At 35.2% G+C, this 20,334-nt stretch overlaps 1 protein-coding gene, 2 non-coding genes and 1 pseudogene across 3 annotated transcripts; 3 read left to right on the forward strand and 1 right to left on the reverse strand.

The window, feature by feature from the left end:
* Window positions 1–475: 475 nt before the first annotated feature.
* Window positions 476–11,689, forward strand: LOC145129392 (Clathrin, heavy chain). The gene is made up of 30 exons (XM_079064085.1): window positions 476–746; window positions 1,268–1,472; window positions 2,261–2,349; window positions 2,447–2,525; window positions 2,636–2,763; window positions 2,866–2,964; window positions 3,106–3,214; window positions 3,310–3,389; window positions 3,465–3,692; window positions 3,770–3,835; window positions 4,018–4,134; window positions 4,239–4,436; window positions 4,549–4,665; window positions 4,788–4,847; window positions 4,978–5,064; window positions 5,153–5,236; window positions 5,312–5,446; window positions 5,527–5,589; window positions 5,667–5,771; window positions 6,267–6,379; window positions 6,485–6,737; window positions 6,816–6,952; window positions 7,050–7,328; window positions 7,422–8,424; window positions 9,135–9,620; window positions 9,713–9,883; window positions 10,435–10,620; window positions 10,735–10,857; window positions 10,957–11,067; window positions 11,158–11,689. The coding sequence occupies exons 1-30, from the start codon at window positions 702–704 to the stop codon at window positions 11,308–11,310; spliced, it is 5,109 nt and encodes a 1,702-aa protein (XP_078920211.1). The 5' UTR covers window positions 476–701; the 3' UTR covers window positions 11,311–11,689.
* Window positions 11,690–12,701: 1,012 nt separating this feature from the next.
* LOC145135172 (U4 spliceosomal RNA) lies at window positions 12,702–12,828 on the reverse strand (annotated as a pseudogene).
* A 1,558-nt stretch (window positions 12,829–14,386) lies between these two features.
* LOC145135171 (U4 spliceosomal RNA) lies at window positions 14,387–14,539 on the forward strand. Its single transcript, XR_013719638.1, has one exon. It is a non-coding gene; the product is annotated as a U4 spliceosomal RNA (small nuclear RNA).
* Window positions 14,540–17,585: 3,046 nt separating this feature from the next.
* LOC145135353 (small nucleolar RNA R71) lies at window positions 17,586–17,692 on the forward strand. Its single transcript, XR_013719815.1, has one exon. It is a non-coding gene; the product is annotated as a small nucleolar RNA R71 (small nucleolar RNA).
* Window positions 17,693–20,334: the final 2,642 nt, after the last annotated feature.

A 20,334-nucleotide genomic window follows, 5' to 3' on the forward strand; every position in this document is an offset into this window, starting at 1 on the left:
TTCCACATCAATGTTGTCTTATTGATGTACGTACAACATGAGGTCATGATCCTGGTGGATAAAAAGAAAAGAGATGAAAAAAGAGGAACATAAAAAAACAAATTGATTGGATGTGGTATTTCGTACACATGATGCCACAATCGTGTCCCCCAGATAGCAACACGAGACATCCATAGTGGCGTGCACGGTCGTTGCCCGTCCTCCGACTCATCACCATGAAACCCTCGTGCTATGTATACCCCATGGTCTAATAAATCATAACATTTATTATGAGAACAACATACAAATAAAATTTATCATTCCATAGAAAATTTATAACAACCATAAAATATATGTTGAGGGTATTTTTGTAAGTCGAACATAATACAAGGTTGTTCTAAAATTTATTAGAAAAAAAGGAGAAAAAGCTGTAATTTTCATTTTGTTCCTCTTCACTCTCTCTCTCCGCTCTATTTTTATTTCGAATTCTTTCTTGCTTTGTGTTTTTCCAAGTCTTCGCTGTTAGAAGAACCAGACTCTCTCTCTCTCTCTCTCTCTCTCTCTCTCTCTCTCTCTCTAGATCTATCACCTCTGGGAGATCGCCGAGCGTCTGTTTGTCCGGTAGGCCGGAATTCGTTTGCCGGCGATTCAATCAAATCAAGTATCTCATAGATCATATCTACATCTGATCTGCCGTCTTTTTGATCTCTTTCGCCATCACCATGGCGGCCGCTAACGCTCCAATTACTATGAAAGAGGCACTCACGGTATGTGAATCTCCCCGAAAACCTAGTTTTATTATATGCACATAGATGAATAGATCACACTTGTATTGTACACAACCTAGCTCAATTTACATGATTTTATCGTTTTCGTAATATGTTTGAGTTATCTAGGGTTAATTGAAATCCGAAATTAAAATTTTGAGCTTTTTTACTCTCATATTGTATAGATTTGGTAAATTAGAGGATATATGTTTACTGTATTTCTTCGAAGCCTATTATTGTTGTATAAGAATAGATTTCCACTTTAATATTATAAGCATAACTCAATTTAGCTCTATTCTATTGTTTTAGCTACCTATATTAGTCTCGGTTAGTGTTAATTTGATAGAAGTGATCAACTTTGCTAGCTTATCTACTCTCCTATTGCTTAGATTTGTTGGATAAGCAGATTTGTTTTTAATTGATAATTTTAGATCCGTGGGATATAACAATTTATAAGTTCCTTAATCATTGGCTATGCGTGCATTGTTCTAGTGGGTTTGACTTATGTGTTGTTGCTGCAGTTGCCCAGCGTAGGGATCAATCCCCAGTTTATCACGTTTACCAATGTCACAATGGAGTCAGATAAGTTCATTTGTGTCCGAGAAACATCTCCTCAGAATAGTGTGGTGATTATCGATATGAGCATGCCTATGCAGCCACTGAGGAGACCAATTACTGCTGATTCAGCTCTTATGAATCCTGTTTCCAGGATACTGGCTTTAAAAGGTACTTCCTCGCCTCCTCGGTACCGTGGAAGTTGTGACAACTGAATTTGCGTTTGTTATAATGTATTACTATTCGACTATTAGTCAAACTTAAGAATGTCTGAAATTAACTTTTAGGTTTTAGTTTGAGCAAGTATTGTTGACCAAAATCAGTTATAACTAAGATCTTTGCTATCCTGAAATGAGGACGACTAAATAAAATTTTCTTATTGGTTCAAAAGTGACGTGTTGTATTTACTTCTGGACAACTCAAAAAAAAATATTCCGTAACTTTTTGTAGGATGGGCAGGGTACAGTTTATTGTTTGATCCATATTGAACCTTTTGGTATGAATACCATCACTCCTTGGCTGCATAGTGTACTAGAATTTGCAATTTTAGTCCCACTATTCTTGCAAAGTTACTTGCGGACCTTAGAATTTTTGGTAATATTGATCTCCAATTCAGTGTTCACTGCTCTCGAAATTCTCTTCATGCTTTTGATAGAAGTTTACATCTATTAAGCTATTGATTTTTTTGATTGGCGCATGAGGCCCTCATACTCACAACTTAATTGGATTAGTCTAAAAAGTACCAAAAAGTTTGCAGTATTTGAAAAAAGTAATGGTAGTAGAAGACTTGGAATAAACCTGCTTTGCTTTGTCCTCCATTTACTGTGTGATGTTTAAAATCATCTATACTTTACAACATAATGTACCAAGAACACATAAAACTCATATGAAGGTTCTCAGAGAGATAGCTAGGCCTGTTTCTACTTGTATACCTAATGGATGGTGTGATTTTCTTGAAGCTCAACTGCCGGGAACTACTCAGGACCACTTACAAATATTCAATATTGAGATGAAAGCCAAAATGAAGTCCCATCAGATGCCTGAGCAGGTGACATCAATGAAGTTTTAATTAATGATTTTTGGCCTTTTCATTTTGTTTGCTAATTTTGACGTTGTACATGATCTTATCATACTTTCTTCTCCAGGTTGTTTTTTGGAAGTGGATTACCCCCAAGATGTTGGGCATGGTGACCCAGACCTCTGTATATCATTGGTCAATTGAGGGTACATTGCCATCATTTTCCCTGAATTGACACTGCTTCATTTTTTCTCTCCATTTGGTGTATAATCTAAAGGTTATATTTTGTGAACCTGATGCGTTCTTTTCTTTACAGGTGATTCTGAACCTACAAAGATGTTCGACAGAACAGCTAATCTATCAAACAATCAGATAATCAACTACAGATGTGATCCATCTGAGAAATGGTTGGTGTTGATTGGAATTGCCCCTGGCTCACCAGAGGTTTGTATTTGTTAGTATAGAGCATGTAGCACCACCTATGGTAAATTGCTGACCAGAATTTTCAGCTTTAATAATACTCTCCTACCATTCTGATTTGAGCAGAGACCTCAGCTAGTAAAAGGAAACATGCAGCTTTTTTCTGTTGATCAGCAGCGCAGTCAAGCTCTTGAAGCACATGCAGCATCCTTTGCCTCTTTCAAAGTACAAATCCTTCCCCTTCTGTTAGTACCATACTTAAAATGGGTTCCCCCCCCCCCCTTTTTTTTTTTTAGAATTGCCTTCCATCTAAGTCGCTTGCATTGGTAACAAACTAACGATAACATATTTATATGCCTTCAACAGGTTCCTGGCAATGAGAATCCTTCGATTCTTATTTCTTTTGCAACAAAAAGCTCTAATGCTGGACAAGTTACTTCAAAACTTCATGTCATTGAGCTTGGCGCCCAACCAGGTTTATTCTCAAGTCTCAACACATTATTTTCATTCATTTGGGCTTTCTTAATTCTTATTTATAAAAGCTAATGCTTCTTGTTTCTATACATGAAGGAAAACCCTCATTCACTAAGAAGCAAGCAGACCTTTTCTTTCCTCCCGACTTTCAAGATGATTTTCCAGTTGCCATGCAGGTAATTTGTCAGTCATTTTGTGTTTTGAAATAGGGAGTTGCATTGTTAACTAACATTCAATTTCTGACTTTGCAGATATCCCACAAATATAGTTTGATCTATGTAATTACCAAGCTGGGACTTCTATTTGTGTATGACCTTGAAACGGCTACTGCAGTGTATAGGAATAGAATTAGCCCAGACCCAATTTTCCTTACCTCTGAAGCTTCATCAGTTGGAGGCTTCTATGCTGTCAATAGACGTGGCCAGGTCTTACTCGCCACTGTAAATGAGTCAACAATCGTGCCTTTTGTCAGTGGACAAGTAAGCATATAACCTTCCTCCGTCCATGATGAATGTACCATTTTCTTTGTTCTGATGAAACCAACGTGTTTTTACAGTTGAACAACTTGGAGCTTGCTGTGAATCTTGCCAAAAGAGGAAATCTTCCTGGTGCAGAGAATTTGGTAAATCTTTTTACTTTTTTTGTCTTCAAACGACTCTTCTGTTTCTTTAACTAACTTTGAAAGTAGATTGAAATATGCTACCATAAGTGTTTCCATGTTTCTAGCACTGTCTGTAGTTTAGAGAAAGTAAAGTTATGATATTTTTTGCAGCTCACTTTGACTGATTTGACTTTTTATCCCAGGTTGTTCAACGATTTCAAGAATTGTTTGCTCAGACCAAGTACAAAGAAGCTGCTGAACTTGCTGCAGAATCTCCTCAAGGCATTCTGCGTACACCAGATACAGTTGCAAAATTTCAGGTGTCTATTTCTCTAAGTAATAATATTATCTTACTTATTCTGGATGTTAACCTTTATGGGGTTCCATTTTGACCTTTTTTAACCTCCATATGTGTCATATGCAGAGTGTGCCTGTGCAAGCTGGACAAACACCACCACTGTTGCAGTATTTTGGGACCCTTCTAACTAAAGGGAAGCTAAATGCTTTTGAATCATTGGAGCTTTCTCGTCTTGTTGTCAATCAGAACAAGAAGAATCTTCTGGAGAACTGGTTGGCTGAGGACAAGCTGGAGTGCAGTGAGGAGCTTGGAGATCTTGTGAAGGTATAAAACATGAAATTTGATGCTTTTGGGCTGTTTGCATTAACCAACTGTTCTCGTTTTTTTTACTGCACATCTTACACATTTAAAACTTGTTTTTATTGTTTACCTGTAGACTGTGGATAATGATCTTGCACTGAAAATTTACATCAAAGCAAGAGCAACACCGAAAGTTGTTGCAGCTTTTGCTGAGCGGAGGGAGTTTGACAAAATTCTGATATACTCCAAGCAGGTAGGTGTTACTTTTACTGCAGTAATTTTTGGTGTTCTGGTAGAAATTTATCTCAAGTGGGTGGGTTTAGTACACTTCTTACTGCCATACGTTATCTTATAAGTATGCCTGATATTGTGCAGGTTGGGTATACACCTGATTATTTATTCCTTCTGCAAACAATTCTTCGATCAGATCCTCAGGTACTATAAATTATTCAGTGAATAATAAACTTACATGTTATTTCAATGCTCAAATTGTCTTTCTTAATGTTTAAGAGTTGGATTTGGTTTCATGCAATTATGATTAATTACGTTGTTGTTCTTTCTGTAGGGTGCTGTTAATTTTGCTTTGATGATGTCCCAAATGGAGGGAGGTTGTCCAGTTGATTACAACACAATAACAGATCTTTTCCTCCAGGTATTTTAACTTAACTTATAACCTGTCTGCATTTGCTAATTATGAAAACCGGTTTAAAATGCTAATTTTCTAAATTCGATCTGTTTAGAGGAACTTAATACGTGAGGCAACAGCTTTCCTCTTGGATGTCCTTAAGCCCAATCTGCCAGAACATGCTCACTTGCAAACTAAGGTAAATTCACTGATTCTAATAAACTTCAGCCATCTAACTGTAGAAGTCATTCTCTAAAATTTTTATTTTCTATAGGTTCTTGAAATCAATCTCGTGACATTTCCTAACGTTGCTGATGCGATATTAGCAAATGGTATGTTCAGTCACTATGATCGTCCTCGCATCGCTCAACTTTGTGAGAAAGCAGGTCTTTTTGTCCGAGCCCTTCAGGTTTGCTAATTTCCACAAACTTCTCTGTTTCCCATGAAATATATGTCACGTGCTTGATTCAAACTCTGTGCTTTCTGCAGCATTACAGTGAACTACCAGATATCAAACGTGTTATTGTCAACACTCATGCAATTGAGCCACAGGTTTGTCTGTTGCTAGACTCATGTACTTCACATTGTGAGGTTATATGGAGTAGAACTTGACTGTCTTTTATTTTCAGTCTCTTGTGGAATTTTTTGGGACGCTATCAAAGGAGTGGGCATTGGAGTGCATGAAGGATCTTTTACTTGTCAATCTTAGGGGAAATCTTCAGATAATCGTACAGGTAAGTAGTAACACTAAAGGCTGTTTCTTTTTTATATAACGGGCAAAATCTGTTGAGCACTTAATCTGTACAGCTATACATGGCTGTTTCTGTTTGACTTAATCTGGACAGACTGACTTAATGTGTGAAGACAAAAACTTGGTTTAATGTATTAAGATTTAAGACATCAACTCTATACCTATTTGCCCTTCTTTTTTCCTACCAACTCCTCTCACTTTAAGTTGATGAGTATTGTGAAGTTTTTTTTTTGGAATTCAAGGGTGAAATGGTCATATGGTCTCATTATGATGGTTTATTCAGTCTAAAAAGGAAACAGACCTTATAACACATGATCTAGACAGACATCATTACTCATTCAGCTACTTTGCCCATAACTAAAATGAGAAAAAAGAAAAGAAAAACCTCCCTAAATTCTATGTAAAAGGTCAAAGTCTGAAGTCAAATAAAGGAAGCAGAAGTGGTTGACCAATTTACTGACATTTGTATGAACTGTAGGTTGCCAAAGAATACTGTGAACAGCTAGGTGTTGAAGCATGTATCAAACTCTTTGAGCAATTTAAATCATATGAAGGTCTATACTTCTTTTTGGGGTCGTATTTGAGCTCCAGGTAAGCTGGTTAAAAATGACACCTATATATATATATATATATATATATATATATATATATATATGCAAAACTCTTACTTTACACTAACTAATGTCAATGTGACAGTGAGGATCCTGATATCCACTTTAAGTACATCGAGGCTGCTGCAAAAACTGGACAAATTAAGGAGGTCGAGCGTGTAACAAGAGAATCAAACTTTTATGATGCTGAGAAGGCCAAAAACTTTTTAATGGAAGCCAAGCTTCCAGATGCAAGGCCATTGATCAATGTGTGTGATCGCTTTGGATTTGTCCCAGATCTTACCCACTATCTCTACACCAACAACATGCTCCGCTACATCGAAGGTTATGTTCAGAAGGTATACAGAATCTTTTCTGTTCATCTATAAGTGTTTGCAAAAAGTTTGTGTGTCTGAGAGTGTGATATATTTGTATAGGTCAACCCGGGGAATGCTCCTTTAGTTGTAGGGCAGCTTCTAGATGATGAGTGCCCTGAAGATTTCATCAAAGGCTTGATTCTATCTGTTCGTTCTTTGCTTCCAGTTGAGCCCCTTGTGGATGAATGTGAAAAGAGGTCTGCTCTCTGCTCTCTTCTCTTGTTTATTTCTGCTTTTGTTTGTTTATCATTCCAGTTTGAATCCTTATATTATTGTTTATTTGTGGCTCTTCAGGAACCGGCTACGGTTACTTACTCAGTTTTTAGAGCATCTTGTGAGTGAAGGAAGCCAAGATGTTCATGTCCACAATGCTTTGGGTAAAATCATCATAGATAGCAATAACAATCCAGAGCACTTCCTCACCACCAACCCCTATTACGATTCACGTGTTGTGGGTAAGTACTGTGAGAAGCGCGATCCTACGCTTGCTGTTGTTGCATACCGCAGAGGCCAGTGTGATGAAGAACTCGTCAATGTCACAAACAAGAATTCTCTCTTCAAGTTGCAAGCCAGGTACTTAACTTGTTGATCATTTATTATTTTCCTTTAAACAAATAGATGTTTTTGAGGACTTGTTAACTAATAATATATATTTTTGTTTTATAGATATGTTGTGGAGAGAATGGATGCGGATCTATGGGAGAAGGTTCTCAACCCTGAGAACGAATACAGACGCCAGCTCATCGATCAAGTTGTCTCTACTGCCTTACCCGAAAGCAAAAGCCCCGAGCAAGTTTCAGCTGCTGTGAAAGCTTTCATGACAGCTGATCTCCCCCACGAGCTAATCGAGCTTCTCGAGAAAATTGTTCTTCAAAACTCTGCTTTCAGTGGAAACTTCAACCTTCAAAACCTTCTCATCTTAACAGCCATTAAAGCTGATCCATCACGCGTCATGGACTACATCAATCGTCTAGACAACTTCGATGGACCTGCAGTCGGAGAAGTCGCTGTAGAAGCACAGCTCTACGAAGAAGCATACGCGATATTCAAAAAGTTCAACTTAAACGTGCAAGCAGTGAATGTTCTGTTAGAAAATATCCAAAGTATTCCACGTGCTGTTGAGTTTGCTTTCCGTGTTGAAGAAGACGCTGTATGGAGCCAGGTGGCGAAAGCCCAGCTGAGAGAAGGCCTAGTCAGCGAGGCGATCGAGTCGTTCATTCGCGCTGATGATGCCACTCAATTTTTAGATGTTATCCGTGCTTCTGAGGACACTGAATGCTACCATGATCTGGTGAAATATTTACTCATGGTTAGACAAAAGACGAAAGAGCCCAGGGTTGACAGTGAGCTTATATACGCGTATGCGAAAATTGATAGATTGAGTGACATTGAAGAGTTTATCCTCATGCCTAATGTTGCTAACCTTCAAAACGTTGGTGATCGCTTGTTTGATGAAGCTTTATATGAAGCTGCTAAGATCATATATGCTTTCATTTCCAACTGGGCTAAGCTTGCTGTCACACTTGTAAGGCTTCAACAGTTTCAAGGTGCTGTTGATGCTGCTCGTAAAGCCAATAGTTCAAAGACATGGAAAGAAGTTTGCTTTGCTTGTGTTGATGCTGAAGAATTCCGATTGGCTCAGATTTGTGGCCTCAATATTATTGTCCAGGTCACATTTTTTATCCTTCATCACATCATTTCAAAAAACTATAATAATATTCTAAGTATATATATATATATATATATATATATATATATATATATATTTCTAACCTATATACAATGTCAATAATATTATAATACCCTATTATTTATTAGCTTTTAACAAAATTAACTCATACCTTTTATAATTATAATACTTTTATAGATTATATTACGAGACATTATAACCAAAAGAGAAATTAAATATCCTCCTACTTTTTGTTCCTACAAATCCTCCTACCCAATTAAATAGTGACATGTGTAACATTTAATGTTCATTTAATGATATTTTAGTATATTAATATGATCATTTAATTGGGTAGGAGGATTTGTAGGAACAAAAGTAGGAGGATATTTAATTTCTCTAACCAAAATAATCAATCGTATCTAATCAATTTTGAGTTTATTGTCATACTATTAAAACAAGGGATAATAACACAAATAATCACTTTGTGATGTGATATTTAACAAATTGACCACCTTTTTGATCCATAGCACAAAATGATCTGTTGCGAAATTGGTGGTCATTTTGTGATATTGGAAAACACCAAATTCATTGTTGCATTATTCACCAACACTAGTCTAAAACGATGCAAGACATATGGGCATATGTTTTGTTTTGCTTTTTGATATTAATGGAAGTGTAAGTATTCAGTATTTTGTTTGTGGATTTTTTAGGTGGATGATTTGGAAGAGGTGAGTGAATACTACCAAAACAGAGGATGCTTCAACGAGCTAATATCTCTAATGGAAAGTGGTCTAGGTTTGGAACGTGCTCACATGGGCATCTTCACCGAGTTAGGTGTTCTTTATGCAAGATACCGTTACGAGAAACTCATGGAACATATCAAGCTCTTCTCAACACGTCTCAATATCCCAAAGCTAATCCGTGCATGTGATGAACAACAACACTGGAAGGAACTCACATATTTGTATATTCAATATGATGAGTTTGATAATGCTGCAACCACTGTCATGAATCATTCTCCAGATGCTTGGGACCATATGCAGTTCAAGGATATTGTAGTTAAAGTCGCAAATGTTGAGCTTTATTATAAGGCTGTTCACTTTTACCTACAAGAGCATCCGGATCTTATCAATGATGTTCTCAATGTCCTTGCACTTCGTGTTGACCATACTCGTGTCGTTGACATTATGCGCAAGGTTTGTATTCATATTCATATAATCATATTATCATATTTATTTTTAAATGGTCATAAATTGGTGTAGTGTTTTTGACTTTATGCTTTTTACAGGCTGGGCACCTTCATCTTGTGAAACCATACATGGTTGCAGTTCAGAGCAATAATGTTTCGGCTGTTAATGAGGCATTGAATGAAATATATGTTGAGGAGGAAGACTATGATAGGTTGCGTGAATCTATTGATTTGCATGATAACTTTGACCAGATCGGCCTTGCACAAAAGGTTAGTTCATTCAACTGCGACCTTTTTTTTCGTCCCAAAAACTTCTCTTGCAATTTTTGTCCACATTAACGTTTTTGGTCCTGTTCCAAGAAAAATTACTATTTTTGGTCCCTAAGAATAGCTGATTTTTGCAAGTTTGGTCTGAAAAAGTTCCTTCCTTTGCTATTTTGGTTCTCATTTGAGGTTCTTGTAGCGTTTTTGGTCCTTGTTCCAAGTAAAATTACTGTTTTTAGTTGAAAAAAGTTGTCTCTTGCAATTTTGGTTCTCATTTGAGGTTCTTGTAACATTTTTGGTTGGTGTTCCAAGTAAAAATACTATTTTTGGACCCTGAGGATAGTTGGTTTTTGCAGTTTCAGATCCAAAAAAATAAATTTCTGCAATTTCGGTTCTCATTTTAGGTTTCGGTAATGTTTTTGGTCCCAAAAAGATAGTCATTGTCTTGGAATAGGTATGAAAATGTTACAAAAACCTCAAATTAGGACCAAAATTGCAAAAAAATCAGCTATACTCGGGGACCAAAAATTTTATATACTCATTTAATTTTTGGGCAGATTGAGAAACACGAACTTCTTGAGATGAGGCGAGTTGCTGCATATATCTACAAGAAGGCAGGTAGATGGAAACAATCCATTGCATTGTCCAAGAAAGACAAAGTGTACAAAGATGCCATGGAGACTGCATCACAATCTGGGGATCGTGAGCTTGCAGAAGAGTTGCTCGTTTATTTCATTGAGCAGGTACGTATGTCTATTTTACTAAGTGTTTTTTTTTTTTTTTTTTTTTTTTTTAGAGTAAAGCAAGCAGTAATAGTGATAGTAATGTTTTTGTTTTTAACTTTATTTGTTGTGCAGGGAAAGAAAGAATGCTTTGCTTCGTGTCTGTTTGTTTGTTATGATCTAATCCGTGCAGATGTTGCACTTGAGCTGGCCTGGTTGAACAACATGATTGATTTTGCCTTCCCATATCTGCTTCAGGTAATAATTCTTTACACTTTATTTAAATGAGGTGACTGGTGAGAGATTTTATTTTTCTATTTATTTATTTATTTGTTTGTTTTGTGTTTTGTTGCATAGTTTATTCGTGAATATACCGGGAAAGTTGATGAGTTAATCAAGGACAAGATAGAGGCAGTCAAGGAAAATAAAGCCAAGGAGAATGAAGAGCAGGATGTCATCAAGCAGCAGGTATTTTCTTTAATATATTTTTTAAATGGATTTATTATATAATAAATTAAAGAAGAGATGGATTACTGACATGACATGGTTTGGTTGCAGAACATGTATGCCCAGCTACTGCCACTTGCTCTACCTGCCCCGCCTGGTATGGGCGGTGGTGGATATGGTCAACCACCACCGCCAATGGGTGGAATGGGAATGGGAATGCCTCCAATGCCTCCATTTGGAATGCCACAAATGGGGTCCTATTGATTTGGTCAACACTAAAAGAAGAGTTCCAGTTAGTTGGTGGTAGAGGGAGTTTCTTTCTTGAGTTGTCGTTGGTTAAAAGAAGAATAATAAAGATAAAGATTGATTGGTGTGTGTGTTTGTGTTTGTGTGGATAAGTTTTTCTTGTAATATTCTTTGGATAGAGAAGAGCCATAGCCGAGGCAATTTTTTGCAGGTGGTAGGGCAGCAGCAGCAGCAAGCATTATGAGTTTGAGTATGATTATGTATTGTCAATTGTCAATTGTGTACCAAAACAACAAAGGGGTTGAGGATTCCATTCCATTTCCATAGAAGGATGTATCATGTATATGCTACTACTACTTTGTCTTTTTGTATGCTTTCAGTTTCTTTTCTGATTTCACCATGTATTTCTCCCCTCTGTCAAGACTTTCATATTATCTGTTTTCTTTTGGGATTTTATTCTTTTCTCTTTATCAAGACTTGAGACTATAAAACTTAATACCACTTAATTTTTTTTTTTCTGTACTTTATTGTTTTAGTTCTATGTTGACACTTTAGTTTTTGTAAAAGTAGAGCTTTCTTGTCAACTTCAAAGTAGAGAATAATAGAGAATCTAACTTTATTCATAAAGCAAAAGAGTTTCAGATTCAGAATCGGGAGAGTTCTTTGTTAGGAATGACAATAACCATTCATACCTAACCACAATAACAACCTGTATGTTTGTGGGACCTTTCTTGCAAATAAACCAATGAATGCCCATAACCCCTCAAATATCACATTTTATAATCAATATGTCATTGTCCCGTTACTCATTAAAATAATCGAAGTTGTACACTTTCGGTAAAACGGTCTTTAAATTATACCTCAATCACCAAACAAGCCACTGTGAAAGCAAAATCATGATTTTCACGACAAATGATGATCCTAGTTAGTGGATTCAGTTCATGACAGATCCTATTGTTGGTCAACAGTCTTACAATTGTGTTTGAAAAAAATTGTAGGGTTGATGCTTTTGTTTTATTAACCGAAATTATGATTTGAATTTAGAATCGGTCAAGTTTGGTAGTTTGAGTAAACTTGGTTGATTCTGAAGTCTGTGTATGAAGATAGAAGTTTCTAGATACAATTGTTAAAATCTCAGGTACATGAAGGCCTAAAAAATTCGTTGTTCATTTTGATTAAAAACAAGTCCATCTTAGGACAGTTGTAGACCTTATGAAATACATGATTAACTGCTGCCTGCTCCGTATCACAAACAAAATGTATTGTTACATTGGGCACATACATAATACATTACTCATTGACAAAAGCAAAGGAACTTGTGGACCGAAACCAATGTCACATGTAGGTAGGTTGGTCATTTTGAATAGAAATCTTAGTAGAGAAGAATAAAATGTTGCATTTTTTTTGGGAACAGATGAAGTTGTTTAAAAAGTTTAAACTTCATCTGGTCAAAGGTTTGGAAATAGTTTTCAACCAGCAATTGACGCGCCTCGGTTATTACCTCATTAGCTGCGTCATTGCCCCAAGCGCAAAGATGCCTCTTCAAGTTGCCTCCAATCCTCCCTTTATCCTACTCTCTTCTTCCAACCCAATATAACCTTCCACCGATTTGGGATTAACATCTAACCTTTTCTTTTCCCTTCCATTAGACGCTCAGGTATTCACATGGTTTACATAACAAGAAACCAAGGAAGCTTTACTGCATAACACAGCAAAAAAGTACTGAGGAAGGACATGGTTTTGAAGGGATGATCTCTCTTCTTTTTTACTTTTTGTTTGTTACCAAGAAACCAAGTAAGCTTTGTCTTCCTCTTTTGTTATCAGTAAGCCGAAACACAAGTTAAGACCCAACATTTAATACTAACAAATATATGCATATAACTCAACAATACATTATACATTATCATATCTTCTATGGAGATGAATATGGTGGACAAAAAAGGTTCAAACTTGAAAGATAACAAGAACACCACATGATTACTAGTCTTGAAGACCATGTTTTTCAGTTGCAAAAACTTGATATTGACAAATAGCTTTTATGAAATCCTAGTGACAGTTGTGTTTGACTAATCCCTCAAATATGATATAATAAACCCACAAAAAAGGGGTTTATGATACATGATGAACAAAAAAAATATCTGAAAACGGGATAGATGACCAATAAAGAATATTTGAGAAAGTAAATGAAAGAGAAAATAACAAAAGATAATTTTGGAATGGACTTAATGGTTGCACCATTACGTTATGTAACAAACATGCAACAAAACTATCCATTACGGACCATGTGCGCAACAAATTAAATATTTGGATGAAAACTGTAGCTTTTGACATACCACATGGATGGACGAAAAAACTATTATTTAGTCTGGATACCGAGCCTAAAGACCGGTCGCCCTGCCAAGAATAACTCAATAGGACTTGATTATGTGTTTTTACTTAATTGGGTCTATTTGCAATGAGCTTTTTCATCCCAGCACCATATAGGTATTTGCACATTGCACCTCTAGTTATGCATCACAACAAACGTCCATTGAATACTTTCACAAGCATTTGTGTCGATAAAGATCAAGTTTTGGCTTTTGACTTTACATTTTTATCCAAGCTCATAAACATCCGCTTGTAAAATTAATCAATTCTTGAAAAGAAGATCATTTAAAATGATGCATGATAGAATATTTCTCAAGAATATGATTTTATCCCTTGAAATTACTTTAATGAAAATGATAGCATACGGTCTTTAATCTTGACAGTTGATTAGAAATCTCGTAAGATGTTCATATTTTGATATACATAATACATATATTCAAGGGCAAATTTCGAACTTTAAGTAATGCAAATTTGTTACAACTTATAATACACTAATTAGCAATGTTAGAAATTGTCGTTAAAAGTAATAATTTTTGAAATTCGTTTATTATTTAAATATCAAAATATGATTTGTAGCATAATGAAGAGAATTCAAGAGATAACTAGAGTTGGTGGCTTTAAATGAAAGGGGGGAAATGTTAAATATTAATCCCACATAGGTGGAGGGTTTGATTGGGTTGAAAGAGAGGATATTATAAAGGTGGAGTGGGGGGTATGCTTTGAAAACATCTTTGCGCTTGGGGCAATGACGCAGCTAATGAGGTAATAACCGAGGCGCGTCAATTGCTGGTTGAAAACTATTTCCAAACCCCCTCCTTGGCCTTGTGTCTCCCTTGGCCATCGAGAATTTCTGGAAGGGTTCCCTTCATTGGGTAATACCCTACAATTTCCAAGTTCTAAAATGCTTCTATGTCTAATTTTAATGAGTTACGAAAGACTTAAGATATCAAGCTCTGGTTTTAAACGTGATTAACTTTTTACAACTCGATTGATTTTAGATGCCCTCTTGGTGATGTTCTTTAATCTTTTAGGGACATATACAATTTCCATCTGTATATCTGAAAAAACAAATTTGGTAAGTCTTTGAGTGCTTGAGATCTTAACAAGTTATTATGTAAAGAAGTTACTAACAACCAAATTTGACCAATGCCAAACTCTAATCATAATTCCAGTTAAAACCGAAGTATCAAGCCTATATTTTATGATATAATTACCGGAACTTTGATTTTCTTTTCAAAGCAACTACGTAATCGGAACTTTGATTTTCTTTTCAAAGCAACTACGTAATCGGATATAAGGGTTTAACTAACATTTTCAAGCTGAAAAATTAAAAAAAAAATTAAATAGGTTAAGTGCTACGGGAATGTATACGTACGTGTTCTTTTTCTTCTTTTGGTTCAGAATCTTTCTCTTCTTTAAACCTTCGTTTAAAAACTTGTTAAAATATGAACATAAAATAGTTCTTAATCTTGTCCTGGAAAATATATGTTTAGAAAATAATTGTATTGATCTATTTTGCAGGAATTTTTTGTGAAGAAGAAGAATTTTTTTTTTTGTAGAAATAAGGCGTTTTAAAAAACTCTTTTGCAAAAATGGGGTGCTTTTAAATCACTTTGCAAAAATAGGGAGGTTTTATCGGAAGTTTCAGTTTTAGTCCATATATAATTTATATTTTAAATCTTTAATTTATATCTTAGTTATTATTTATAAAAAAAAAATTCATTTTAAGCCTTTTTAATTTCTAATTTAAACCCTTTACTTATATCATATTTTCTATTTACAAATTTTATTTTTAAAACATTATTTTATATATTATAGATAAATTTGTCCATTATATATATATATATATATATATATATATATATATATATATATATATATATATATATAAAATAAAATAAGTAAAGATTGTAAATATCGGTACCGTACTTCAAGTAGGTGATGACACACACACATACACACACACACACACACATATATATATATATATATATATATATATATATATATATATATATATATTAGTTTATTTAAATATAACAATATAAAGATCTCGTCAATACCTTCAAATTTATATCAATATCGAATATATTATCTAAAAAATGTTAAAAATCAATATATTTATAAATTTTTATGTTTTATTGTCTTTTACAAAATATAAAGATTCTTTTACTATTTATGATAAAGAAAAGACAACTACTATTCATCTGATAAATTAAACACATTACTGTTCACATAATAAAGCAAACTCCTCACTGATCATCTGAAAAAGCAAGAGCAATTGTCAAATCATATATTTTCAGTTCATTTTTTTGACACTATAAATTTGGTATACTGAATTCAGTTTTTTTCTCATAGTTTCTTCATAAAATAACTATTCTATCAAATGTGTTCTTAGTTTATTTTATCCTTCATTCACATTTTCATCTTCAATTACCAACCTTCTTTCATCACTTAATCATAAAATACGCATTCTTGTCTAAATTGCATATATTTAATGTGAAACGTTATATTTATCATTATAATTTATGTATTTTATATTATTATTTATCATACAGTTACAATTTGATAAAGTTTTTACACTAGTTGAATACATTACTCAAGAACAAGTAATGCGACCTTCAAATACTAGCTTTGTAGATCTTCTTCGTAATTTTGAAGTATTTGAGCCCGTTTAATCTCGTGATTTTGTGGCCAATCCCACAAATGTACCATTTCCCTTGCCTGATGATGATTGATTTGAGGCAGATGATGCCTTCATATTTGATGGACCCAACTCCCCACTTAGTGAAGATTATGTTAGTGAGTCATTAAGTGATGTTGGGGACGATTCTGATGATGTTTGTGAAACTCCAGTTCTGAACTTTATGAATGATATTGGAGATGTAGGCGACGACGACTTAGCTGATTTCCAATACAACATTCATATAGCTTGTTGGAAGGAATTAGAAAACAAAATAAGGTTAGGAATGCTATTTGAAAGTAGTGAACAGGTAAAAAAGGCAGTAGCGCTTTGGTCGATCGCCCAAAATAAGGATTTTAAAGTTTATGAAAGTAAAAGTAGTTATTGGGTAGCAAAGTGTAAGACTCTAAGAGATGAAGGAGCAAGGCAGTTACCGATCAAGGAGTGTATTGATCTTACATTCAATAAAATTGTGCAACTTTTTAGAAAATACAATGATATTGCAATGAAATGCAATACACCTCTACCACCATATATGTGGCATCTTTTTGTTAATCGTGGCACTCGTGCACAAAGCCATAACTTATCCGAGTTTGGCTATAATGAAGGTGTCTACATAATTATAACCAAGTTACGGATAAATGAAACCGAAAGGAGCACACAAACTGTCCATTATTATCAACATACATGTACATGTGGTAAGTGGAAGATGGAAAGATTCCCATGTTTACATGCTCTTGCTGTTTGTCGGTTCAGAGGGGATAACCCTCTTTCCATTGTGAATATTGTTTACACTACTCTGACGTATCAACAACAATACAATTACAACTTTTCACCACTTCATTATGTTGATTATTAGTTGGAGTTAGATTGGAAGATTGAAGCAGATAACTTAAAAATTGTTGTGTAACGTCTGTGTTTCCTGCTAGGCATTAATAGAATATGTAACCGCGTTTCCTGCTAGGCATTAATAGAATATGTAACCGCGTTTCCTGCTAGGCATTAATAGAATATGTAACCGACATTTCCCGCTGAGCCTTCTGAAGCTCCATCACCATTTTCTTTTCCTCTCGTCAAATCGTCTTGAGGGTTATGATATTCTATTGAGTGTTTAGAAAACTCTTCTATTAACACCTTGTTGGTTGTTGGATCTTTCTTAGTCATTGGACCTTGAGAATCAAGGAGTTGGAGAGTGTACACGTTGATTCCATTGTAGAAGGTGGATATCTCTTGTTGCACATTAAGATCATGTTGAGTACAATTACAAAGTAATCCCTTGTAACGTTCCCATGCTTCATATAGAGACTCTCCATCTAATTGTTGGAAATTCAGGATGTTCTTCTTCAACTTTTCTATTTTCGAAGGAAGGAAAAATTATTGAGTGAATTCATTCCGAAGGTTGGCACATGTCGTGATTGCTCCAGGTGAAAGTGACTTTAACTTATCCTTTGCTGCTCCTACAAATGTCACTAGAAGCATCCTAAGTAGCACCGCATCGTGTGAAAATATTTGGAACATTAAAGTAGTTTGCAATGTCTAACACCTTGTGTCTCTAGGCATCCTCGTGATCCTTTCCATAGAATGAAATATGTCCCTTGAGCACAAAGTTTTTCGCGGCTGGAAATGTTGTTGGTATGAGACCCGAACCATTGTCATTACGCATCCGCCTATTATACTCCTCCATGATCGTTCTCGTGATGACCACCATTGTGTTTTCGGGTTCGCTTTTGACTTCCTTTTTTGAATCGCTCTCGGCTTCTGGTTCGTATCTTGTTCCTTTCTTGTCAGGAGTTTTTTCAAAAGTTGTTACCTCGTCTGATTTGAAGCGGCTACTAGATTCGCCTTCCTTTTTATCTTTTTTCTTGTGGAACTCGGATTCCAGATCTTAAAAGGGTGACACAATCTTAAAAGATGACCCCCTGGTCATGAACTACCGAAAAAAAACACGTAAAAACGAACAAAAACCAAAATCAATGAAAAAATGAAAATAACCAGTTTTCATGTCGTGGCGATAGAGGTTACAACTACAATGCCTTAAGCGGAAAAACAATCAAACAATTTAATTGATTAGGGCATATGCAACCTAGTTTGATATATGTCTTTCTCATATTAGCAACATACTATAAACACTAACCTACAAAACTTTCCTATGAACATCTAACTCATAAGACAAGAAAAACTAACCTTTAGATTGTTATTGTAAACAATCTTGAATCCTACTTCTTCAAAACCTTTGGCAGCTAGCACCACAAGTGTAGTGCCTCTGATGGTTCACACCCAAGACTAGCAACTAAGGATTATGGAGAGGGAGGAGGAGAATTTCAGACAAGACTCTTCTAGGATTGGAGGTGCTAATTTTGTGAAGGCCAAGGCCCTTTATATAGGTGAGGTAGCTTAGAGCCAAAGTTAGGGTTTAAGGAGGAAACCCTAATCCCTTTGCTTGGTGACCAAGCAACCCATGAGCCTCCATCCAAGAGCCTTTGGACGAAAATTCTAGGCCCTTCCTAGAAGTTTTCGTCCAACCTCTTACAAGGAGGTTCTAGAGTCTTTTTCCTTAACTATCAATAAATAGCCAAACAGCTCATGCACATTTAATTAATCCAGTTAATCCTAAAATTAATTCTAATTAATTTCTGATTAATCATTAATTAAGTATCATAATTTCTAATTAATATATTATTTTCATAATATATTAAAAATTATATATTTCAATTTATTAATCAAATAATAAATGATTCTCCCTCTCTCCAAAATAATCCTGTCCATATGCTAGGTTTGAGGGCAACCTAAAAGGACTGTGCTACCATCAATTCAAGTATATACCAATTATAGTTATGGGCTTAGAAATCTAATCCAACAGTCACCCACTTGGATAATTCTATAACTATAATAAATTGATCAGCAAATTGTAGCTACCAAAAGCTGTTGTCGAACTCTGACCCAGTCAGTTACGTGTCCTAAGATAAGTGATCATATAATCCTCTATTTTGCAAGATATCATTCGGACATAAGACATGGAACATAATCAATCTCATTGTCCAATAATTTGTTTCTCGACTTCTGATTTGTAATGACATAGAACTTCTAATCGAACACATCAATTAAGTCCTGGCCGAGACCGACGCTAAAAGTCAACACCAAATCATCGAGGGCCCCACATATATCGTTGTTCTTGTTAGGAAAAAAGGAACATATAAACTTTGACTTACATGCTTGTGCCATTTACTCACCAAATCATACACACCAATATGTTTTATAACACCAAGTTTTACATATTATCAATGTACAAATGATTTGTAAACCACAACTTATATATATCTTTGTTTCAAGATTATAAGATATTATCGTCTCAGAATTACTCGTGATAAATTCCATGAAGTAATTCTACGAGCGTGTGTTAATCCAATACTTAAATCTCCATTTCTAAGTACTCATGAACATTGCAACAATACCATTGCTATGTCTAAAACTCTTTAGACAGTCTACAATTCAGTTCATGACAGTCTTAATTCGCTACTTACTTCCAAAAGTACGATCGACTGTGGACTTTGAATAATCCAATTATTCTGGAAGTAAAACATGCAAAGTGAAACACAACAATAAACAACTGACAAAAGGTAGTAAACAAACTCATAAATAATTCTCTATTATTTAATCACCAAAATTCAATTACATTTATTTTGTTACAAGTTTCAACTGACTATCTAACTACTAAAACTAATATCATCTTTCAGACCAATGCTACTAGCATGCTGAACGTGCTTGACCATACTCAGACCCTTTGTGAGGATATCTGCATTATTTTATTCAGATGACACCCTCTTTACAACGAGGTGACCATCTTCTACTCGATGTATGATGAAATGGTATTTTCTGTCGATATTTCTTGATCTGCCTTGATCTCTTGATTCCTTGGTCAAGGCAACCGCTCCTTCATTATCATAGAAAATTTCCATTGGCTCCTTGACGGATGGAACAACTCCAAGGTCTAC

Source organism: Lactuca virosa, chromosome 8, assembly GCF_052849685.1.
Source record: "Lactuca virosa cultivar CGN04683 chromosome 8, Lactuca_virosa_CGN04683_v6, whole genome shotgun sequence".
In the NCBI taxonomy this organism is placed as follows: Eukaryota; Viridiplantae; Streptophyta; class Magnoliopsida; order Asterales; family Asteraceae; genus Lactuca; species Lactuca virosa.

What these genes read in the sequence shown, in the direction of transcription:
- LOC145129392 (XM_079064085.1), top strand. Translation starts at nt 702, where the DNA reads ATGGCGGCCGCTAACGCTCCAATTACTATGAAAGAGGCACTCACG. An exon ending in CCCATCAGATGCCTGAGCAG is followed by an intron (nt 2,350 to 2,446) that starts GTGACATCAATG and finishes TTTCTTCTCCAG; the next exon opens with GTTGTTTTTTGGAAGTGGAT. An exon ending in TTCTGATATACTCCAAGCAG is followed by an intron (nt 4,666 to 4,787) that starts GTAGGTGTTACT and finishes GATATTGTGCAG; the next exon opens with GTTGGGTATACACCTGATTA.